Genomic DNA, 23,536 nt, shown 5'->3' on the forward strand with positions numbered 1-23,536 from the left:
GAAATGAAAGGAAATTTTCTTTTTCATCCAAAACTATTTCAAAAATGATACCCTGTCTTATTTAACTAAAACACACAGGGGAAGAGAAAAAAAAAATCATTGCCCTTCAGCTTCTGGTAAGGGCAGCAGTGCCCTGGAGGACAGCCTGTGGGGAAGAGGCTGCTGCTGAGGCTGAATGGGCTCAGTATCACAGTGCTCTATTAGGGAAGAAGGAGGCAGCAGGTGACCATACACAATACCCGCTCTAGGGGGGTCCAGAGGAGGAAAGAAATACCTGAAGTAAGAAAAAGAAGGAGGAGGAGACAAAGACGGCAAATACGTGGACGGAAAGAAAAGACAACAAAGGGAATACACAGAGGGTGAACAAATAAAAGGAAGCAAAAAAAGAGAAATTAAAAGGAGAAGGATGCATGTTTGGTCCAGACACTAAAAAGGTAAGAGGGAAGACAGTGACATTTTAAAAAAAAGAAAGAAAAAAAAAAAGGTTTAAGCACAAAAAGAAAGGAATCAATGTTTTGCAAGGTTCATGCCAGATTTGTTGCAAAAAATTAAAGTTTCAATCAGTAATACCCAAGTATCCATTTGTGAAATGTGTTACAGAGTCTTACATTTTAAATATGGGCAAGTGGGAGCTGATGCACAAGACACATTAGTAATATGCGGGTGGCTGGTATATCTTTGGAGAGGTCAGCTGCCGCAGGGGAGGAGCAAAGGGAGCTCTCTTGCCAATCCTGCATGCAATAAGCAGTACAACAGCACATTACTTCAAACAAAGCTCACTTCACACTTGTTTCTGATACATGAAAAATTCCACACGCCGCTCTGCAAACGCCTAAATTCAACTGAACTGAGTTAACTGGCTTACAATACACAGATATTGTGTTACTCGGGTTAGAGGGGAATCACAAGTTGAGTCAAAAACACGTACGTACAAATTTTTGTTAGGTCTGAGGTTATGGTGGAGTTGAACATAAATACAGCCACACTCTGAGCTTAGACACAATTTATTTATCGTTCAAATTTTCCTGGTGCTTCATGTGCGAATGAGGGGGGAACAATGAAGGCTAAAAACAAGAACAGCTGCTGAGCCAGCAGACCAAATATGGTTTCAATAGGAAGTAATAACAGGTGTGGATACATTTCATTTGTATAAAAAGAGGAATGTGTTATCACTCCATTCAAGGCTCGCAGTGGCTGTATTCACACTCGTTCTGTGTGTGTGTTTACACTCTGTTAATACGGCTCATTCAAGCTGTCCTTTCTGCTCAGCAAAGAGTTTGGCACTACTTGTTCAAGGATACATTCAAATCCAAAAGAGAAAAATAAGGAGAAAATATTCAGGATGCATTCATATATTGGCCAAATGCCTGTATCAGGTGATATCAGCATGTCTGTTAATATAAGATGGTACTTATCAACATCAGCAGCTGATATTCATTTTGTGTTGGTTAAAAAGTCCAGGCAGAACTAATGGGAGGAATAAATAACAAAAACAGTCAAAAGACTGACATTTGCTATCGGCTCAGAACCTAATGATCACAAAATTCCTGCTCCACTTCAGTTTAATCATGATGTCAAATGTTGAGACTTTTGACTGAAGCTGATCAAATTCATTTACAGAATACAACCTAATAGCACAATGTTTCTGTTCTGTATCCCAAAATAGCTCTAGAAATTGAAAGAACGGCCACGTATCAAACTCATATAAACACATTTATTTTCCTTTTATATATTAAGAAAACAGTTAGTCCTTGCACTCACGGTGCAAAGTGGAACCATTCTTATTACATGCATCAGTATAAATTGAGAGGAAGTCACCACCACAACACATCTGGCTCCACAGGTACAATGTAGATAACCTGTGTGGTGAAAACCAGAAGCCAAGCTCTTTGCATGAGTGCAGCACGGGATCAGTGCGAGTCCAACACGCTTGTCAGTAAGCAGCTGTACTCCCAGTCAGGGTGAGGCGTTAAAAAAAACCAAAGTTGTCAGTTCTGACTGGCTTGGGCAGGGCTGGGTGAGTGGCGTCAGACGCGCCACGCCACCTACCTTCCTGCAGACATCCCGTTCAGCGCATTCTGGGAAGACTGAACAGAGGAACCCAGCACAGTACTCATGGCTGAGGGCTGACCGGATGAACCTGTAAGTGGGCTTCCATCTCCCTTCAGGATGCCGGTGCACTTCCAGTTGTCCATGTAGTTAGCTGCACAGAGACAGAAGGAAAAGTCGGCATTTATTTCGTACACAAAGGAGAAGGGGGACAATCTGACAGCTGAACTTTTCACCGTCATAGGATATTCAAGTGGGGCTCTTTTCTCCACTTGAATATCTGGTGTTCCTCCAGACCAGTGCATTTTGCTGAAGCACACAAATCATTTGATAATCTACTTGTTGCTATGAACACAGTTACTGCACAACCATTTATTGTGAAGGGGTTTATCAGCTTTAGCACTTTGAGAATCAGAATCAGAAAGGGGTTTATTGCCAAATGTTGAGCAGGTTTACAACATTAGGAAATTGCTGCGGTGCTTCAGTGCAAACATAGTGTCATAAATAGCACTTAAATAGACATGAAAAAATAAAAGTAGGGATAAGAATTAAAAGTGCTACGTAGAAAGATATGTGCATGAGCTATACATGAGATATATACATGAGAATAAGAATTAAGAGTGCTACGTTGAAAGATATATACATGAGTGCAGGTGGTGATCAGTGCCAAACATAGAATGATGCAGTGACACAGCGTAGGGTCATGTGTTAGTAGCGGGAACAGTCATATGGTTATTGTTCATGTGTCCAACAGCAGAGGGGAAGAAACTGTTCTTATGGCGAGAGGTTCTGGTGCGAATGGACCGGAGCCTCCTGCCTGAGGGGAGCAGGTCAAACAGACTGTGTCCAGGGTGAGAAGGGTCAGCTGAGATCCGAGCTGCACGCCGCAATGTCCTGGAGGTGTACAGGTCCTGCAAAGATGGGAGTCTGCAGCCAATCACCTTCTCAGCAGAGCGCACAACACGCTGCAGTCTCTGTTTGTCCCTGATAGTGGCTCCAGCGTACCACACAGTGATGGAGGAGGTGAGGATGGACTCGATGATTGCAGTGTAGAATTGCATCATCGTCCGTGTTGGCAGGTTGAATTTCTTCAGCTGCCTCAGGAAGTACATCCTCTGCTGGGCTTTCTTAATGACGGAGGTGATGGTGGGCTCCCACTTCAGGTCCTGGGTGATGGTGGTACCCAGGAAGCGGAATGAGTCCACAGAGGTGATGGGGGTGTCAGTCAGGATGATGGGGGGGAGTGGGGCTGTGTGCTTCCTGAAGTCCACAATAATCTCCACTGTCTTCTGGGCATTCAGCACCAGGTTGTTGTGGCTGCACCAGGACACCAGACGTTCAACCTCCCTCCTGTAGGCAGACTCATCCCCGTCCGAGATGAGTCCAATAACGGTGGTGTCATCTGCAAACTTGATTAGCTTGACAGACTGGTGGGTGGAGGTGCAGCAGTTGGTGTACAGGGAGAAGAGCAGAGGAGAAAGAACACAGCCCTGAGGGGAGCCGGTGCTGATGGTCCGGGAGTCCGAGACATTCTTTCCCAGCCTCACATGCTGCTTCCTGTCCGTCAGGAAGTCAGTGATCCACCGGCAGATGGGGTCAGGCACATTCATCTGGGAAAGCTTGTCTCGGAGATGGTCTGGAAGGATGGTGTTGAAGGCAGAGCTGAAGTCCACAAACAGGATCCTGGCGTAGGTTCCTGGGGAGTCCAGATGCTGCAGGATGAAGTGTAGGGCCATGTTGATGGCGTCGTCTACAGACCTGTTGGCTCTATATGCAAACTGCAGGGGGTCCAGGAGGGGGGCCGTGAGGGTCCTGAGATGGGAGAGAACTAGGCGCTCAAAAGACTTCATGACCACAGATGTCAGAGCCACGGGTCTGTAGTCATTTAGTCCAGTGATCCTAGGTTTCTTGGGGACAGGGATTATGGTGGAGGACTTGAAGCAGGCAGGCACATGACATGCCTGCAGTGAGGAGTTGAAAATGCCAGAAAACACTGGGGCCAGCTCGTTTGCACAGTGTCTGAGGGTGGCAGGAGACACACCGTCTGGGCCGGGAGCTTTCCGAGCATTCAGGTTCTTAAACTGCTTCCTCACATCTGCTTCATGAATATGAAGAGTTGTGGTGGGAGGAGGTGGTGTGAAATCCTCTTTTGTGTGGGGTGAGGAGGGGGGTGTTGTAGGTGAACAGTTTGAAGGTGGTGATGGCTCTATGGAGGGGGGAGAGGTGGGGGAATTAGTGTCCAAAGTGCCTCTATTGTTGGGGCCGTTGGAGGTGTGAAGGCTGCCTGATGGCTCGTCAAAACGGCAGTAAAAGTCGTTAAGGGTGTTGGCTAAGAGCAAGTCATCAGTGGAGTGGGGGGTTTTAGGCTTGTAGTTTGTGATATTCCTAAAACCTTTCCACACAGAGGCCGAGTCATTCTCTGAGATCTGCTGCTGCATCTTCTCAGAGTGCTGATGTTTAGCAATGTCCACTTCTTTAGTGAACCTGTACTTGGCCTCTCTGTAGCAGTCCCTGTCTCCGCTTCTGAACGCCTTTCTCTCATTCCTTTCAGATTTTTGAAGCCCTCCCATATCTGTGTCAGTGTAAAAACTATCACAAAACCAGTGTGTAATGCTGGCTCAGCAACAAACACCATTTAACAGACATGGACTCGGAGGTAGCACTTAACAGCTTCAAAAACATATTTCTCAGAAAAGGAGAGCAGGATGTGGAGAACAAAGCAGAGGTAAATTCTTTAATGCTGACAGACTGCTAACTCTGTGACTATACTTGCGTATCAACAGATGTACTATATGCACGGAGTTTGTAAAAATTGACACTGCTATTTAGCCCAACTTTTAAGACATGCGTTTCATAACAAAATAAAATGAAATTTTTTAACCTGGAAAAGAGAAGCTATGGTTTTTCCTGCTGCTGATACAAACTGCATCACACAAACAAAGAGGTAAGCTCGGTCAGGATGCTTGGTTATGAGTATAGAAACAAAGTCTGCTACAGCGCAAACAAACTGTTAAGATCTTTTAAAATTGGTTTTTAAAACCAAATAAAAAATAAAATAATCGTTCCCTGACTCCACCAGGCTGAATACTCGGGAGTGTGAGTGTGTATGCAGATGTTGGAAAAAAAGATAGAAGCACTGTATGAATGTGTGTTTTGGTGAAGCACTTTGAATTATAAACCAAGTAGAAAGATGCTATACAAGTATCAGTCCATTTACCAGTATATAGACACACCTGAATAAGACCCAACTATGGATCAAGGTAGATCAAACATCCAGGTAACGCCCAAAGTTACAGACACTACAGCATCCCATCTATCCAATATTTTTCAAACAAGAAGCAACTTCATATAAACTTATGGACCACTTCCAAATGATCTGGTGTGGAATGACTTGAATAACTGCACAATTTAACCTATGACTAAATCAATATTCCTAGTATTAATAGCAGCAACTGCTGCTACACAGCTACAAAGCCTGAAGCTTGGTAGGAGGGCAAAGGTTTCCTAACTGGAGGACATAATGGTTGCCAGTATCAGTCTGCTTGATTACTGGAATCAATACTCTGAAAACAGACACAGTGGTTAACCTGATTACAACATGTATTCACAAGTAGGTATTTGCACCTCGGACAGTAGAGAATAAAAAAAGTTGTTGTGGTTTGATGAGAACCTGTGCAAAAACGTCAGCTTTCTTTACACAGTTGAACCAACAAATCCTTTATTCTGGAAATGACCAATGCCAACTATGAGTGAACAAAAGTCATTCAATGCCCAGTGAAAAGTACTATTCACTGAACAGCCACATTAAACAGCTTTTATTAAAGTTGTCACTGAAGTAAAAGGAAGACAAACAAGCAGTTGTTAAGAGCCCCCTCACCTTTCCAGAGGCGCACACAGCCATCATCCCCAGAGGAGGCCAGCAGGGTGCTGGTGATATTCCAGCTCACACGCCACACCTGGGAGTTATGGTTGTCAAACTGAGCCACAATCTGCACCTCAAATTTGGTGGGTCCTGTGGACGTGCTCTCCTTCCTGTCAGGAGCACACAAGAAACAGGAAATTGAATATTTATTTTGCATTATCTTAAAAAGAGAACATCTGCTCAGGAACTGCATGCAGGGCTTCAGTGCAGTATTTGTATGACTTCACCAGTTTCTGTGCATTGTGGCCTTCTATAAGACAGAGTGCAAACACTCACCTCATCGGAACTAGCTTAAATATTCGAACATCTTTTGTTGCAATGGCGAGCACGTGGAAAGATCTTCCCAGGTTTGGAGCAAACGCGATGTCATGAACCGCATCAGTGACCGTCATGAGTGTCTCTGCTTTGGCATATTTCCTTTTAAACAGATAAATATTAAAATCTGTCATTTATTTTGGTATGTCTTCATAATTCAATGGTTAGTGCATCACTAATAACAGGGTTCATACACATTTTTCAGGGTCAAATTCCAGGTCAATTTTCAAGCTTTTCCAGCACATTACCAAAATAGAAGAAAGCATGTTTCACTTTGCATCACCTCAGTAAGACCTTGCAAAAATGTAAACAAATCATCTTAGGTCGACTTAAATGTCTTTTGTCCCCCTTTTGTTAAAAGAGAAAAATGCAGCACACAAAAATAGTGAAAAAGGAAACGGTTGCCTTACATGCATATAGTGCACAAACTCAAAAAACACATTCCTCTTAAAAATTAAGATGTGCAAATGTGAACAAATCAACTTGTTCGAGATCTTCATCTCCACTGTAAATAAACAACAACCCAGAAAACAAGAAAACTGCACCAAATGTTTTTTTGTTTTTTTGTTCTTTTTAACTAGTTAAGCACCCCTTTTTCCTTAAGTAGGGGGTGAGAAACAGCAAGTTTTAGTTCATTTCAGCAGCATCTGTGTTTGCAGCCTACAAACGTTCACCACAGAAACATTTGGAAAGCTTTTCAAAGTCATCGTATTGAAACTCCAACATGTTTCCAAGAAAAAAAACAACCAATTCAAAAAGATTACGCCGCCCCTCCTTCCTGGCGTGGCCGGCCAATTTCCCCAAATGGCGTGTCATCCTTCCAAAGGGCGTTAGAGGAGAGTAGGAATGAAAACTACCTTCTCCAGAAAAAAATGCAACAAATTGAAGAAGAGAAACTTCAACTGGAGAACAAGTGTAGACGAATGGAAGCCCAAAGTAAAGAGCTGGAAGACAGACAACAGCGCCAGCCGGACATAAAAATTATTAATGAGGGCTGGGGAATCAAGTTTGCTCAAACCCGAGAGCAGATTGTGCACCTCATTAAAGAAAACAGACAAAAGAGTGCAGAACTAAAAGAAATGACCAACCAGCTCCAAGACAAGAAAACGATGACTGATAAGATACAATGGGATCTCCAATACATGGACCGAAGCAATCAGCTCCTCCAAAGACAGCTCCATGAAGCTGTGGAAGAAAAGAAAGAATTCCTCCAACAGAAGGAAGAGCATGACAAAAAGCAAAGAGACATGCAGCACAAACTGAAGAGCATGCAGGAAAAATACCGAATGCTGAAAGAAAGCCTGGATGAAACACTGCGCCAAAATAAAGACCTTCTACAACAGAAAGAGCAACAGCAAGAAAGACTGAAAGAAGGAAAGCGTATCGTCCAAGACTTTGAGTCTAAAAATCTAAAACTGCAAGAGTTTTGTAATCAGCTGGAGGATAAAGCAACTAAAGTGGAAGAAGAAAAGGACAAACTGGAGAAACGCTGCTCACAGATGCAGCAAAGGATCGAGCAAAATGCGAGAAACAACTCAGAGCTCGTTAAGGTGATTTTGGTGGAATATAATAACTTGAAGCGTGAAAACACTCAAATGGAGGCACAAAAACAACAACAAGACAAAATACATGAAGACCTGCAGCTCACGCTCCAAGAAATCCAGAAAAGAAACGAGCAGTTAGAAGACAAGCACAAAGAAGTGCAACAGAGAAATGCAGACATGCACAAGGACAAGCTGATACAGGAGGCAACATCCAAACAACTCCAAGACAAGCTTGAAGAACAACAAGCAACATTAGAAGAGGTGGAACAAAGATGTGAGAGACTTGAAAAGCAAAACACAGAAACAATTGATGAGTTGAGAAATCTCATCCTGGAGAAAAAAAGCGCTCGTGGAAAAGTGCCTGAAAAAAAAGAAAAAATGGTTCCACTTGTTCCGGAGGAGAGACGCTACTGCTTCCTCACCTGATGTAGCCTCGTCTTGCTCCACCTCTGTTAACCCCCCAACCAGTCCCGGCAGTTGACTGTCCCCTCCTGAGCCTGGTTCTGCCGGAGGTTTCTGCCCGTTTAAAGGCAGTTTTTCCTCCCCACTGTCGCCAAGTGCTTGCTCAGAGGGGATTGTTGGGGTTTTCTCTCCTCTACCTTGTTTCTTCATTTACTTGCTTGCTTAACTTTTTGTTCAACTTATCTAAATAATAAACCATTTGAATTTATCCTTTGAGTATTTTTCATCTCATCTTTACAGAATTTTTCCAAAACATTTTCAAACATTCAGATCGGTCTTTTATTTTCTTCTTGAAACCTCATAATGAATACCCACCGTGTGTTTTCGTTGTACTCGTAGATCTGAACCTTCCCACCGTATGTTACGTTGCTGTCGTCACTCCCCACAGCAAACATGGGAGGATGGGCACGTGAGCTGTTTGTAGGAAACAACGCGTGGTTACACCAGCAGACTGTTATCAGCATGGTGTTACATACACATGAAAAAGTCAAGTGATACTTGCATAGCATTATTCATGATGTTGTCATACCTGCATGTCTATAAGTCACATTAAGTTTAGCTGTAAGCTGTTTTATTGAAAGAATTAGCGGTAGTAATTGTGTTATTTCATAAGCACAATAACTGAAAATGTGTTCTAACACAGCGGTCCCCAACCTTTTTTGCACGACGGACCGGTTTATGCCCAACATTATTTTCACGGACCGGCCTTTAAGGTGTCGCAGATAAATACAACAAAATAAAACTAGTACCGGTACCGAAAAAAAGAAGATTTATTCATAACACACTCGAAAAGACCCAGGAAAACAGAGTTAACGATAAAAACGATAACAAAATAACGCTGAAACCGATAAAAACCCTGAAAACCATACATTTAACACCTGAGCCTCAACTCTCACGGCCCGTTACCAAACGACTCACGGACTGGTACTGGTCCGAGGGTACCGCTGTTCTAACATATGCAAGCAAATAATATAAAAGCACTACAGCTGCTCTCTACATTTGAATCTCATCTTGGTTCCTTACACAAAGTAAACCGGCAGTCTAACCTGGAGGGGTTCCACGAGATGCAGCTGCAGCTGAGCTTGCAGGAGATCTCATGCTGCAGGGACCACTGACTCAGGTTCATCACATCGGGAGCCTCGTAGATCCTCACCACCCCATCCGCAGAGCAGGTGGTCAGCATAAGACCCATGTGTTTAGGAGCAAACTTCACATCGGTCACTGACGTTCTACTGTCCACTAGCGTGGTTCTCTTAATCTAAAAAAGCCCAACATGAAACACTCAGGTGAAATCTAACAAACAGTTATGTTAAATGGGAAATGTAATGCAAGTGTACTAACCCAGTGGCTCAGTCCTCTCTGCTTGTCATTGGACTCTCCTACGATCTCCTCCCAAACAGCAGCTGTTCTGTCAAAGGAGCAAGAAGCTAGAACCTGTCCAAACTCTGGATGCGCCCAGGTCACTCGCCACACTGATCCACTGTGTGTCTGCACATAACAGCATTCATCTATTAACTCCATCGATACTTTGAATTTCATGCTGTGTTCATACTCAAAAACACAAACATAAAGTAATAAATAAAAAAGAAAAGGAAATTATGGTGGTTTACCTTCCAGCTGGCTGTGCAGTGCCACTCTCCGTTCTCACTTTTGTCCCAGACCTGAGTGGAATAAAATCACAACCTTGAATACTCCTCACGTGTCTGTGCACAATTATCACCGGTTTTGCACTGACATTTGTATGTACGTCCTTTATTATGTCGTCACATAATAAACACTACATCGATAGCTCTGTCGGAAAACTGCAGTGCTTAACTACACTACTATGCTATAGAGCTTATCTGTGGCCAGCCTAGCTCGTGTGCTACAAGCACCAGAGCTAACAGACTAGCATATTAAACTGAGATAATTTCCCTCGAGTGTAAGAACCAGCGGAAGATTTCTCAAACAACCTCATCGTCTGTCAACGACTGCAGGAAAACGAGTCAGTAATTTCAGTATGTAAGGTGAGAGTGTCGGTAATGTGGGCAAGGCTATCCTGCTAGCTATAACGGCTAATGCTAACATTAGCAAACTATGATGTACAGCTCACCTTGACACTTTGGTCGCTGGAGCAAGTCGCCATCCTCCGGCCGTGAAAATCATACGATACGTCATGAATTAGATCTTTATGATCTGCCGCGATACTACGCGCAACAAACATGATGACAACTATGTACCGGCAGCTCTAGCTGGGACGATTAGCTGGCAGGCCTGTCATGTGTCTACTTGTGCTGTTTATTTGGCGGTAATGTGATTGTGTGTAGTACAAGCTATTGACCACACGGCGGCGCATGCACACAAATTTTAAGCAGCTCAATGCGACTTTGAGGTTCTTTATAAGAAGATAAAATATAACGAAAGTTATTCGGTGAAAAAGTGCTACAGCCAGAGTTACTTTGAACAGACAGATTAATAGGTTTATTAATACACAACTGCCAAAATAAATATAGTATGTAATATACTGTCAAAGTTACCTCTTGCGCGGTTGCCAGGTTTGATCCAACTGACAGTTTTTTTTCTTCGCTAACTTTATTACTAAAAGTTAATTTCAAATAACAATATTTAAACAGATTTGTGCAAATGAATTTTGTAAAGGCAAAAAATAATAGTACTTAAAACATTCAGTAGATTTATTGTGAAAGAACTTTTATGCGTTCAATAAGATTATTGCTTTAATTAATTAAATTAATGCATTCATTGAAATACTGCAATATACCTTGTTTTTTGTTTTGTTTATTTGCTGAATAGAACACTGAGCTAAGTGTCAGTATCCTTTCTTGTGTTTTTTATTTTATATTAATGTTAATATCAGATTTTTGTAGTTTAGTGTCCAGAGGATTTGTGTGTGTGTGTGTGTGTGTGTGTGTGTGTGTGTGTGTGTGTGTGTGTGTGTGTGTGTGTGTTTGCGGAAGGCTGTGATGAACGCATATCTGGCAACCCGGGTCAGTCAACGTGCAGGCAGGCAGCAAGCAAGCAGTATTGTGCCGGAGCAGCAGACTCCCCGCAGGGATTCCTAGGGTTACACACACCGCTGTTTAGATGGCTGACAGAAAGGAGTAAGTTGGTGAACGGTGCTGAAAACACTCTGAGATTATTCCGGCAAGTGTCTGGGTTCACTAACTACAACACAATGGAGCAAGAATTTCAAGACATTGATTCGTCGGGGAGATGGCAAAACCTTTACAATGTAAGTCGGGACCCTGACCGGGCCTCTCTTGTTTCTATGACGATCGGTTGCTAACTAACTTAGCTAGCTAATTTGATAGCTATCAAGTTAGACACCACTTAGAGATTTTGGTCACTTTTCGTCCACGCTTTTAATTGTGTAAATTTCTACACTTCGCGACATGACTTCCAGGTTCTTTATACATATTGGAGTGCAATTGGTAAAGACGAATGAGTAACTAGCATTTCGCGCTAGCTGACTTCCGTAGCTGGAAAACGTGCATCGGCTCGATCTTCACTTCGGTTAGCTAATGCTGGCTGACGCTAGCAGACGTCAGCCGCAGTTTCTGAGAACTCATCAGGACTTCCACAGAAAAGCGTGTTGTGTTTTACCACGCAGCACAGCATTTCGTTTATAATATCTCTGTTCCGGTTAAACTTTGGCTATGACCCTGTAATGTGCAGCTGCGAACTACAAAGATACCATGTAACTAGAACTGTTTTTGTTTTGTTTTTACACATCAGTGTTAATAAATTAAGAAGAAATGAACGTGCACACTTTATACATTTTTAGAAAATGTTTTTAAAAAACCCTTTTAAAACTTTTTTTGACAGGGAGCGGGGGGGGGGTATATATAAAAAGTGCATGATAAGTAATTTCATAAAAGATCAAATTTCTTCCATGCTAACGTCAGGCTCCCAGTCCTACTGAGAATTAAAGTGGGATTAAACAGAAATGAGAATACTAATACTTAATTTAATTTCTTACCCATTTTAAGGATAATGTCGTTAGCATGATAATATATGTAAACCAATAGTGCTCATTGTACATAATGGTGCTTTTCAGTTCCATATGTTATTGGTTTATCTCTCAGTTCATTTCTAATACAAGTCCCAAGCTTGAATAAATGGGGAGGTTTAAGGAAGTCAAATATGCAGACCAAGAATACAGCATCATGTCTTAGTACATCTATGCACTGAAACTGTACTTTGTGTACCACTAAAAATTACTTTTGCCACTAGTCTTATCCATGGTGCTGTAGCTCAGTGGCAGTGAGGGGACACGCCCCTGCTCACGACAGTATTCTTGGGAGTGTCAAAAATAATTTTTATTCTCTTTTATTCTTTTCTTGTCTCCAGTAAAACTGCTTCTGTTCCCCAGAATGAAATAATAATAGAACTGTGCTCGCCCTTTGGCCTTGCCCATGCAGACTGTGTTGTAAAAGGAAAACAACAGCCTGAGGCATTGCAGTAGATTAAGTTTGACAAATGACAATGAAAACAAAGCAGACCAGTTGTGATTAATTGAGTACAAAGGATTGAGGACCTTTGATCTCTGTATGGTTTTTCTTTTAATGTCATTACTGGTCACCACTCCAGTAAAACTGGATGCACATGAATTGAACAGGTTGTGTCACAGTTTCCTGTCGCTGTCAAAGCGATCCTTCTGAGTTCCTGTTTGGTTTCTCATCTGCAACAGGAGATCCGTAACCAAGCCAGTGAATATTCCTACAAAGTGGCAAAGCTTCCAGTGAATCGGAATCTGAACCGCTACAGAGATGTCAGCCCATGTGAGTGTTACGACAGTTAAGGCTCTCAGTGACGATATGTGCTGCCGAGAATGACGTCGTCATAATTGCTCTGTGATCTCTTGCTTGGTTTCAGACGATCACAGTCGGGTAAAACTTGAAAACTCTGAAAATGACTACATCAATGCAAGTTTAGTCGATGTGGAAGAAGCCCAAAGAGCTTACATTCTTTCTCAGGTATGTAGATTGTAGGACAAGCAGTGTACACTGAACTGTCTGCACGGATATCTGTTGAACACATCTGCGTGCCACTCAAAGGAAAATACACAGGATTTGAGTTTGGCATTTTGGTAGTTGTTCATGATCTCTGGATGTTATTTGTTTATGTGGATTTTCTACTTTTGCTTTGACAGGGCCCCTTGAGGAATACATGCGGCCATTTCTGGCTGATGATTTGGGAACAGAGTTGCAAAGCTGTTATAATGCTCAACAGAGTGATTGAAAAAGGATCTGTGAGTACACTGCAACACCTTCTAATTATTATGTTCTGAAGTCCCCCTGCTGTTTAGGTTTGAAAGTTTGAGGAGACATATCTTTATTAATAGATGTAGATACATTTGCTCATCCCAAAAGGTTTGAGATCAATTGTCTTTGTCATTCCTATTTCCACTGATGCTAAAATTCTGTGCATTTTACAAGATGAAATAGAATCCAAGATACGTTTTATTGTGTTTTCTTTCTAGTGTACCCACTTTTATCTGGTAGACTAGAAAGGATTTCAGCCCTGTTTTGGAGTTTTCAAAAAGATGATCAGATCTACTATAAAATTTAATTGGCTTGTTTTTCATGCATGTGCCATCTCTTCACCACGTTTCATGAAATTCACCGTGGTAGGTGTAACCATGCTGACAGACAGATTGAGATGCAAAGAATGCCACAATTTTGAAAAAATGAATTGAGATACTGAAGAGCTGCACATGTTTAAATTCGTTATGGATCAAAGCCTAATTGAGATATTTTGGGTAGCTATCATGACTCAAATTCCTTTACTTGACAATGGAAAAAATGAATTTCCTTACATTAAAAAAAAAAAGTCTAGTTTAAAATGTCTTTTTCTTCCTTTGTGGTGTTATACTTCATCAGAACTCTGTGTTTCACAAGATTGTCTTAAGCTCTGTGGTCATGCTTTAAGTTGTACTGTATGTAAAGTTTCAGTTCTGTTGTTTCCATTTATTTGAAACTTTAACCACAGTTCCAGGAAAGTTAATGATTACTTAGTTTCTTTTTGCATTTAGTTTTGAATGTGTTTTTTGATTTTTCGTTTCACTTGTATTTGGTTTTCATATTTCAGTTTAGGTTTTACTCTCTAAAAAGGTTTCATTTTCAGTGAGGTTTTATTGTTGTGTGTTTCATTGTCTTTTTTTTTTTTTTTTTTTTTTTTTTTTTTTTTTTTAAAGTTTCAGTAAAGAGTTGTTTTCTCTCTCTCTCTCTCTCTCTCTCTCTCTCTCTCTCTCTCTCTCTCCACACTTTGGTTTTTAGTTGAGTTTAGTGTAGCTAACTATCATGGCCTTGGTGCCAAGAACAACCAATGGAAACTGGAAACAAGCTGTCAGGTACTTTGGTGTACAAGAACGTAATTAGTTGTTCTCTTTGCACACGGTTGATTTTCCGAATCCGAGGAATGGTGTACATATGTGCAACTGTTCTCAGTATTTAAGTCAGAAGTTCTTCAAATGGCTCGAGGCACATGACAGCCTATCCATGAGTAACTGAATGTATTTGTCTCAACAGGAAAAGTGCGCGCAATACTGGCCTACCACCGAGGAGCTACAGATGTCTTTCACAGACACAGGGTTTGTTGTGAGGCTACTGTCAGAGGAGGACCAATCCTATTTCACAATCAGATTGCTGGAACTACAAAATACAAAGGTGAGTATGCAAGGGTGCCTATTGGTTAATAGCATCTCTCTTGAGTTTCAGCATGGTTTTAAGCACTGCTTAACCAGTCTCTTACCATTTAAGTGTAATAGCATGTAGCTGAAAAAAAGACTGTGATTTCAGAGTGTGTAATGTTTTCCTAGTGACAAATCAGCTAAGTCATGCAGAACTGTGTCTATACAATGCTCCAGTCTTGACCAAACATTATGCCTACCACAGACAGAGGAGTCGAGAGAGATCTATCACTTTCACTACACCACATGGCCTGACTTCGGTGTTCCAGAATCCCCTGCCTCCTTCCTCAACTTCCTCTTCAAGGTTCGGGAGTCTGGCTCGCTGGACCCGGAGCATGGGCCCTCAGTGGTGCACTGCAGCGCTGGGATTGGTCGCTCAGGGACCTTTGCCTTGGTGGATACCTGTCTAGTTTTGGTGAGAAGGGGAGTGGGGAAATGTCACTGAAAGTCTGCCACTGTTAAAGAGAATTCTTTCGCAAGAGGTTCTCATTACAATGACTACAGTCTGATGATGGTAAGATGAGGCGTTCATGCTCTGATTGTACTTGTGTGCTGATAACGTGCTTACAGAGCAGTGTTGACGTGTAGGTATTCAGCGTGAGTGTGTAAAGTCTGGAATATTTTAACTGGAGCAGAGAAGAGGCCCTTAACTGATTATTTCTTGGGAAATCAGGTTTCTCAGGAATAACTCCTAAATTACCACAATTCCACATGTGTCTGCAACTATATGGAACTAAATTCCCAATTCTTATCATGTCTTGATGAGTTTTAAAGCTCTAAAAGCAAAAAAAAAGATGAATCTTATTTCACTAGAAAGTTTTGCAAATTTCCTGTGGCTGTTTGACTTGTCTGTCGGCCTTGTTAAAATGATTTTTTTTTTTTTTTTTTTTTTGGCCAGCTGTTAGGTTAACCAGACCTTAAGTGCTGTAGGTCTTTCACTATTGTTCAACACTACACCAAAAGTAAGTAGTGGGTTGATCAGAAGGAGCTCTTCAGCGTCTTCTATGAATCAAACTCAGCATATGCAGGATGTCTGTCCATTATCTGATTTCAATTACCTAAAGATGGACAAGCAGGTTATCACCTGCAGGGCATTATCACCTTCATAAGTCAGCCCAGAATGATAAACTAACACAGGCAGAAAGCAACACCACTACAAATCCGTGATGTGTGAGTGTGATAGGAAAAGCCCTGTGCAGTAGTGCAATATTAAAAGTGCTGCATGAATGTATATGCACTTTTAAGTGCTTTGGTCAGTAAGACTGGATAAGTGCTATATTAATAAAGTCTAGCCTAAAAGGAGCAAGGAGAAAGAAAGGTGGCTAGAATGCACATAGAGTTACCAGGATTACAGTATTGTATTAAGACATGGAAGAATTCTCTAATCTGCATAGGGTCAAAGGTATTCATATGCACAAATCTACTAGTCCTAAAGATTCTGTAATATGTTTAAACTCTACAAGGCCAAGGGTTATAGACTTCTTCTTAGTGATCAGGATTGCAGACAACTGGCAGTTTCTCTTTGGGGTGATTAAAATGATTTGTTTGGCAGCACTCATTGGACTGACCAGAACAATGGGAAATTTAGGGGAACTCAGTAAAGCTCTAAGAAGGAGAATTGTAGATTTAGACAAATTGGGAAGGTCCTTTTGAGCCAAAAAATTGCCAATTTTAAGATTATCGGTTCAAACAGTTATATGTAAGATCAAGTTGCTTGGATTTGTCACAACTTTTCCAAGAACTGCCATGAACTGGAAATTGCTGGAACACCAGCATCACTATCCACAGTGAAGTCAGTTTAAGGAATCATGGACTAAGAGGATGCTGCTCATGAAAGTAGCTCCTGCTTCAAATTCAACACCTTCAGCCTTCTGGAGAAAAGTTTTATGGGGGCTGGTTTTGGGATAGGTTTTGGAAACTTGAGCAAGAATTCCTTCAGAGCCTTGCCCTGCTTTTTAAACCCCAAATAGAAAATTTTAAAAAAATTAGTCTTCTGGCCCATCACCTCAAATAACCTTTGAATGTCACCCTGTGCATAAACAAACAAGGCTATCTGTCAGATGTTTTGTCCCGCTCCTTCCTAATAAAGCAACAAGCAAAAACAGCCTCTTTGCTCTTGTGGCTTTTAAAAGTTGTACAACAATGGTGCTGTAAGAAAACATCAATCAGCTTTCAATTAGGGCTGGGTATCGTCACTGATTTCTAGAATCGATTCAATTCCGATTCACAAGGTCCCGAATCGATTCGATCCACGATTCGATTTAATTCGATTCGATTCGATTTAAATCTGGGATATTTTGACAGTCAGAAATATTATAATTCAGATCAGTACATTTACATATTTTTGTATCAATAAAAAGGAAGCTGACACACGCAAGACTTTATCAAAGGTGTGAGCGTCACAGCAGATACCTTTGTGTCAAAGTAGCTGAAGATAAAACACAGAAAAACATGAAGGTGATTTTCCTGGCCTGGGATTTTATAAAAATATTCTGCAGTACATCAAAAACGAAAGAAAACCATTAATCAACATATGAACATTACCTCTGAAGTTACAGCGGTTTTATTAGAGACATGGTTAAGCGTTTTGCATTTTGAATAATTTTAAAAAGTTTAAATTTGTTCAGTATTGAACAGCAGAAATGAGGTTTTCTTTTCGGAAGAATGTAAAAGGGAAAAAAACAGCGGCTGACAGTGCTGTAAACAACAGTAGACTTGTGCGTAACAAGCAAGCGAATAATGAAGAAAGGGAAACTGTTCTTGAAGTACAGAGAGAGAGAGAGAGAGAGAGCTGTGCATCGCGGTGGAAGCAAAACAGTAAAAGTCAGAGTGAATACATGACGATGTTTATGTGAATCTTCTTTTGCTGCTGGTTCGGTCAATATTGTTTGGAGAGAGATCAAACTAACAGCTTTAGAATCGGCGCATAAAGGGCGTGAACACAAAGCTTGGACCCGCCGACACATCAGAATCAGCAAGCTGTCGGCTTTCAGCCCCGACCGTGTCCTTGCCGTCGGGTGAGAAAGGCGACATCTCACTGATTCTGATCCGCGGGTCGCGCTGTGTGTTTAAGTCTATGTGCAGAATCCGTGTTCCTGCTCTCATTTACTGTCTTAACTGTTTGGTGGTTCTTGAAATTTTGTGAGATGTCACCAGAGATTCTGGCATTTCGGGCAAAATAAATTTATATTAAAAAAATCGATTCAGGATTTTAATGAATCGATTCAGGATTTTAATGAATCGATTTTACGTTATCCAAGCCGGAATCGATTTTAATCGATGAATCGATTATAAAAACCCACCCCTACTTTCAATGCTCCGAGCCCCACCTCAAAGGTTCCTGAACATTTAGAAAGTATGGGTGACCTGTGCACACCTCAGTGCCATGTTACCATCAACACCTTCATACTGCGGATAGAATCATGCCAGAGGAAAGTGAATCTGTCCCTGCTTGCGATATTTTTACTGGTCAAATTGACCATTCTATACAGGCTTTTTATATACCCATTGTACGTTAGGAAATTATCACATTTATTCTATGTCAGATATTAATTAGAAACCCTAAAGTGTAAAGCTGTTACAATGTAGGAGACACAACGCACAAAAAAACAAGTGAATTCTAGTGGGAACTCTTTCTGTTCTCACTTCCTAGTCAGCTGGAAAGCACAGGTTTAAAGAGCCTGAAATTTCTGCTAGTTAATGTACGTGGTAAAAGCTCCCATAAATAAAAACAGATTTTGTACACATAGTTTTGCTCTGCTGTGTATTTAACTCACCTGTTAAATACGCAGTTTATGAGTTACGATTTGGAACAGCTAAAACATATTTCTTCCCAGCACTCACATCTTAAGCAGCATTAGACTCTGAGACAGGTTGGTAAGTTGTTTGGACATGCACCTTAAATCAAACCACTCTCTCACAGATTACCTCGATTTTTCTCAAATGTAATACATCTTTTGAAACTTCTCAATATTACAGCTCATGACTTCCTAAAGGAAAACAAAGGTGTGATATCCTGTGCACCTGATGTGATTCTCTATTAAGCGGTTATTCCATAAATGGGAAAATCTGTTTTTGCAGATGGAGAAGAGGAAAAACCGGTCATCAATGGACATACAAAAGGTGCTACTTGGCATGAGGGAATACCGCATGGGCCTGATCCAGACCCCTGACCAGCTCCGCTTTTCATACATGGCTGTCATTGAGGGAGCCAAGCTCATCCTGACAGACAACTCAGAAACACAGGTAGTCACAAGAATGATTGAAAGCTTGTAAGTCTGGTTCTAAATAAGCTTTTGTAATTTGTTATCTGACTTTCAGTAACCACCCGAAGAGCAGTGTTACTCCAATAAAAGACGGAGGCATTGTTGTGGTTTCAAGTTTTGCTTTCAGTTTCGCTCAAAAGCCGGCATCAGACGCTAAAAGAGGTGGCGATGACTGATTTTTGAATGTTTCTTTGACATTTTCTGGGAAAGTGAAGCTAATCATTTGAAAGCATTAAAGGGAAATGAGAAATTTTAAATGATATGCAGCACTTACGTTGAGAAACATTGGCTTGTATACAAGTATATTAGAATCATTCTGTTTTACTCCAGAGAAGTGAAAATAAACATAATAGTAAAGTTTAAGGTGACATGTGGGCTCTCTTGGTTTTCTACCATCCTTTCACGGTCTGGTTAGCTTGGAAACGGGTCTTGAATTGCATTCTTTAAGGCATTAAAGTCTTAAGTTTTCAACTGTACATGCTGAAACCTGCAAAAATCCTGTCTAAATGTTCTCTTGCTGCATCAACACAAAATTGCCTTTGACGCAGACCGTATAAAACACAACCTCACAATAAAATGAAGTGATTACCAGAGTTTCAAGCCCTGCCAGCAGTAATTTTAAATGTTACAAACTTCCTAATTCCATTTCATTTTTTTGGAGTTTTTCTTCAGAGCCATCAGAAAGTGTCTAATTAAAGTGGTGTGTGTGGGTGCTTTCCCATAACAATGAATAGGGCCTCTTTAATTTATAAGGTAACTGTCAAAATAATGGCCGACTCACTTGACAAACTAACTAGATCCTCACACTTGTTATGTAATGACTATACAGACGCTCTTTGATCATTTGCGTCTTGCAGGTGCCCTTTCTTTACCAGAATTTTAGTTTTGCCACTTGCAAACTAAATGATGAGAATGTGAGCCAACATATTTAAAAATCAGGAATTTAAGCTTTTATTTTGGAAAAGGATCACTATTCTCTTCCTCTCTGTCATAAGCTGACAGTACACTGAAATTTTCCTTCTTGGTTGTCTCTGCATGTCATCCTCTTTGTTAGAACAAGCTGACACAGCTGTCCAGAGATGACCTGGAGCCAGATCTACCCCCTCCACCACCTCCACCTAGACCTCACCTTAACGACAGCAGACCCAACGGACCCCACCTAGAGTCTCAGGCCCCCTCAGGAGACAGGCTTGCAGGAGAGCCAGATGCCCAAGATCACAATAAGGCAGACAATTCTGGGCAGTAAGTAACAGAACTGAAGTTTGGCAGATTAAAAATTAAGCGTTGAAATCTGCTGACTTGTTCCCATCCATGCGCTGAGATTCAGTTTATCTTTTTGAGCACATAGAAAAGAAAGAAATCAGGTTTCACCCTTTTATTTGTTCATCTTTGTAGTAAAGCTTTGGTACAGCAGTGACACAATTTGTGGGGATTAAAGTGAGTATTACCCTGTTGTTTATTGTTGGACTGCTGTACTCTCTGTCTTATTTCAGGGTCCGAAAGCGACACCGTGAGGAAAGGATTGCCAGCACAGCACAGAGGGTCCAACAAATGAAACAGAGACTGACAGAGTCTGAGAGGAAACAGGAGAAGTGGCAGTACTGGAGACCCATCCTGTTCAATGTCGGCGCCGGCGCCGGGGCTGTCTTGGCCATAAGCCTGCTGTACTGGATGTATTCCCAGTGAAGCACTGCGGGTCACTTAAAACGGACTCTTATTTTGCACCGGTACCTGAGATTAGGTACTTCTTCTCGACGTAGACTTAGACAGTAATATGTGCAGAATTGAGGGTATTTATTTCTCAAGGTCAAAATGCGGGAGCGCTAGATCAAACGAGCGTCTGTATATTTTTCATGTAAGATCGAAACAAAAAAATAGTAACATCTCAGGATCTCGGTGCCAGCACGATGATTTAATTTCCTTTCCTTCTTGTCACTGCTCATGAATGTACTGTATCATAGCAAAAATGGCTTTGCAGAAACTTACTAAAGGTGCAGTACAAAGAGAAATATATAGTGACAGGTTTATTTTTACATTCTTTATTTGTAATAGTCAGATATGTGTCGATCAACACGTTTTACATTTTGCATTTCAGAATGACTTGTGTTGACTTGTTCATCCTACTGTAGACTTGTAGGAAAACTCCAGAGCCAAGATTCAGCTGTAGGATTTTACTTTTCTTTAGTTTTAATGTAATATAATGAAATGCATGCATTCTGTGGTTTTCCAGACCACCACTTGTTCTTCCATTCACATTTAGCAGGGCATCTCAACACGGCCAGAAGAATATTTTTGTGTGAGTGGACACTTCCTTGCCAATGTTTCAGACTCGGCTAGAGTGGTTATTTTCTGTTATGTGCACACTTTTTTTTTTTTTTTTTTTTGCCTGCCTTTGTTAGCTGCCACATGGATCATAAACGTTGCCCCTTAGCAAGTTATTTACCCACTGGATGGGTTGGTCTGTGTTTGTTCAGGTGATCACGCTGTTTTTGTTTTTTGTTGTTGTTTATTTTAAGAAACCAAAGCCTGTTTTTAGGAAGATAACAGTCAGACAAGCTCCTGATGATGAACCCTCGCATACTCCCCTCATGTCGAATGTATATTCTGTTGAATCTCTCTGTCATAACTGACACCTGTATTACAAAATTATGCTAGTACCGTTCTACATTCTGTCCGTGTTTTGAACCCACATGATTGCCGATTCGGTTTTCAATTGACTGGGACCAATCCAAAGCTACAATAGTGCAATTTAGAAGCTGAAGGAGAGCACCTTGGATTAAATTTAGAAGAGAGCGATGTCCTTGTGGGGTGGTTGAAAAAGCTTTTAATGTGCCTTGAAATGTGTTAAATACGGAAAGGAGGAAAAAAAAGTGCGCTTTTTTTGGTATGTGCGATCAGTACAGAAAATTGTCGTGTCGCACGTAATGTGAGTAACATGTTTGCACTGCAATGACCAGATTAGAGGTGGTGTACAGTAACATGCGTCTGAGTTGACTGAACATTGAATGTGTCATTTGCATGTATCGACTCCTGAAGTGAAATTTTTGATTGGCTACAGTAGAACATGGCTTTTATTTTATTATTATTGTTATTTTCTTATTTAACAATAATATAGTGTAACATTCCATTCATTTGTTTTCTGTGTACAGTTTTCAGGGGAGTTTTGTACACTGTTGAGCTGCAGTGTGGAACATGACAGAAGACTTTTGATGAGAAAAATGACAAAACCACAACAAAAACATTAAATACTTCATAAAAAATAAAATATTCTTTTTTTTTCTTTTTCTTTTTTTTATAAACAAAAATTTGCTTGCCTGTTCTTTAATTCTGTATCCGTAAAGCAGCTTACCCACAGCTCTTCCCACCCCACCCACTTTCTGTGCTGTTACTCATAATTTCATTCTGACCATGAGCTAAATCAATGCAGACAGACTGGAGACCTCTCACTGTGGATTCCAGGAATTGATTCAATATTTCAAGAAGAGGCCATGCTCACATTGACTGCTGTAGTAATTTCATTTTCTCTTGTCTGGGACTGTGTGTGGTTTGTGTTGAATGTATTTTGTGCCTTTGCACTTATTTCAGCTTGTCTATATGATGTTGGCTTGATCTCTTTTGTCGTTATATCGTACAGCTCCTCCTAATTCTGGGCGTTTTAGAGGTCGCCACAGCGAATCATCTGCGTCCGTCTCACACCGTCTAGCATCCTGCTCTGTCACACCAATCCTCTGCATCGCCTCCTTCCGTACACCCATGAACCTCCTCGGAGATCTTCCGCTCTAGCTTCCTTTTTGTCTGTGTCACCATCTCAAAGAGACGATATGTAAACCTCACTTTCAGTTTTGTTGCTGTCCTTTCACCCCTGATGACATTTATCTTCTACCCTGCCTGCACTCTGTTCCTCACCTCTCTTCTGCACTGTATTTTCACTCTCTACTACGGTACGGTCATCTTTCCACCTGTTTCCCTCTCATTCACACTTGTATTTTGTGTTACTCTTGCTGACTTTAATCCTCTACAGTGCATACCACTACCTCTATGGGCTCTGGTCCACCTGCTTCCCAATCACACTACAGATCAGTGTCATCTGCAAACATAATCCGTGTAGACTCCTGCCTGACCTCAACTGTCAATATATGCCTATCGCCACTGCAAACAAGAAGGGGCACAGAGCAGATCCTTGATCGTTTGTAACTCCTACTGCATGCATCACCACTGTCTCATTGTCCTCATACATGTCCTGCACTACACACACTTCTCTGGCCCTCTTGACTTCCTCATACAGTACCAC

At 41.2% G+C, this 23,536-nt stretch overlaps 2 protein-coding genes across 2 annotated transcripts; one reads left to right on the forward strand and one right to left on the reverse strand.

Moving 5' to 3' along the window:
• Nucleotides 1-61: 61 nt before the first annotated feature.
• seh1l (SEH1-like (S. cerevisiae)) lies at nucleotides 62-10,569 on the reverse strand. Its single transcript, XM_085366127.1, has 9 exons — nucleotides 10,385-10,569; nucleotides 9,903-9,953; nucleotides 9,634-9,780; nucleotides 9,339-9,550; nucleotides 8,608-8,706; nucleotides 6,248-6,388; nucleotides 5,927-6,081; nucleotides 2,050-2,203; nucleotides 62-274 (listed from the first exon to the last, which is right to left on the reverse strand). The coding sequence occupies exons 1-9, from the start codon at nucleotides 10,493-10,495 to the stop codon at nucleotides 97-99; spliced, it is 1,248 nt and encodes a 415-aa protein (XP_085222253.1). The 5' UTR covers nucleotides 10,496-10,569; the 3' UTR covers nucleotides 62-96.
• A 734-nt stretch (nucleotides 10,570-11,303) lies between these two features.
• ptpn2a (protein tyrosine phosphatase non-receptor type 2a) lies at nucleotides 11,304-21,148 on the forward strand. The gene is made up of 9 exons (XM_085365012.1): nucleotides 11,304-11,521; nucleotides 12,980-13,070; nucleotides 13,165-13,265; nucleotides 13,442-13,540; nucleotides 14,820-14,957; nucleotides 15,186-15,395; nucleotides 19,061-19,225; nucleotides 20,300-20,487; nucleotides 20,739-21,148. Exons 1-9 carry the CDS (start codon nucleotides 11,465-11,467, stop codon nucleotides 20,929-20,931), a joined length of 1,242 nt encoding a protein of 413 aa, XP_085221138.1. The 5' UTR covers nucleotides 11,304-11,464; the 3' UTR covers nucleotides 20,932-21,148.
• The last annotated feature ends 2,388 nt before the right edge of the window (nucleotides 21,149-23,536 follow it).

This window comes from Diplotaxodon limnothrissa, linkage group LG11 (genome assembly GCF_057381915.1).
Source record: "Diplotaxodon limnothrissa isolate DT_005_m linkage group LG11, D_limnothrissa_male_GT1.1, whole genome shotgun sequence".
NCBI classification, from domain to species: Eukaryota; Metazoa; Chordata; class Actinopteri; order Cichliformes; family Cichlidae; genus Diplotaxodon; species Diplotaxodon limnothrissa.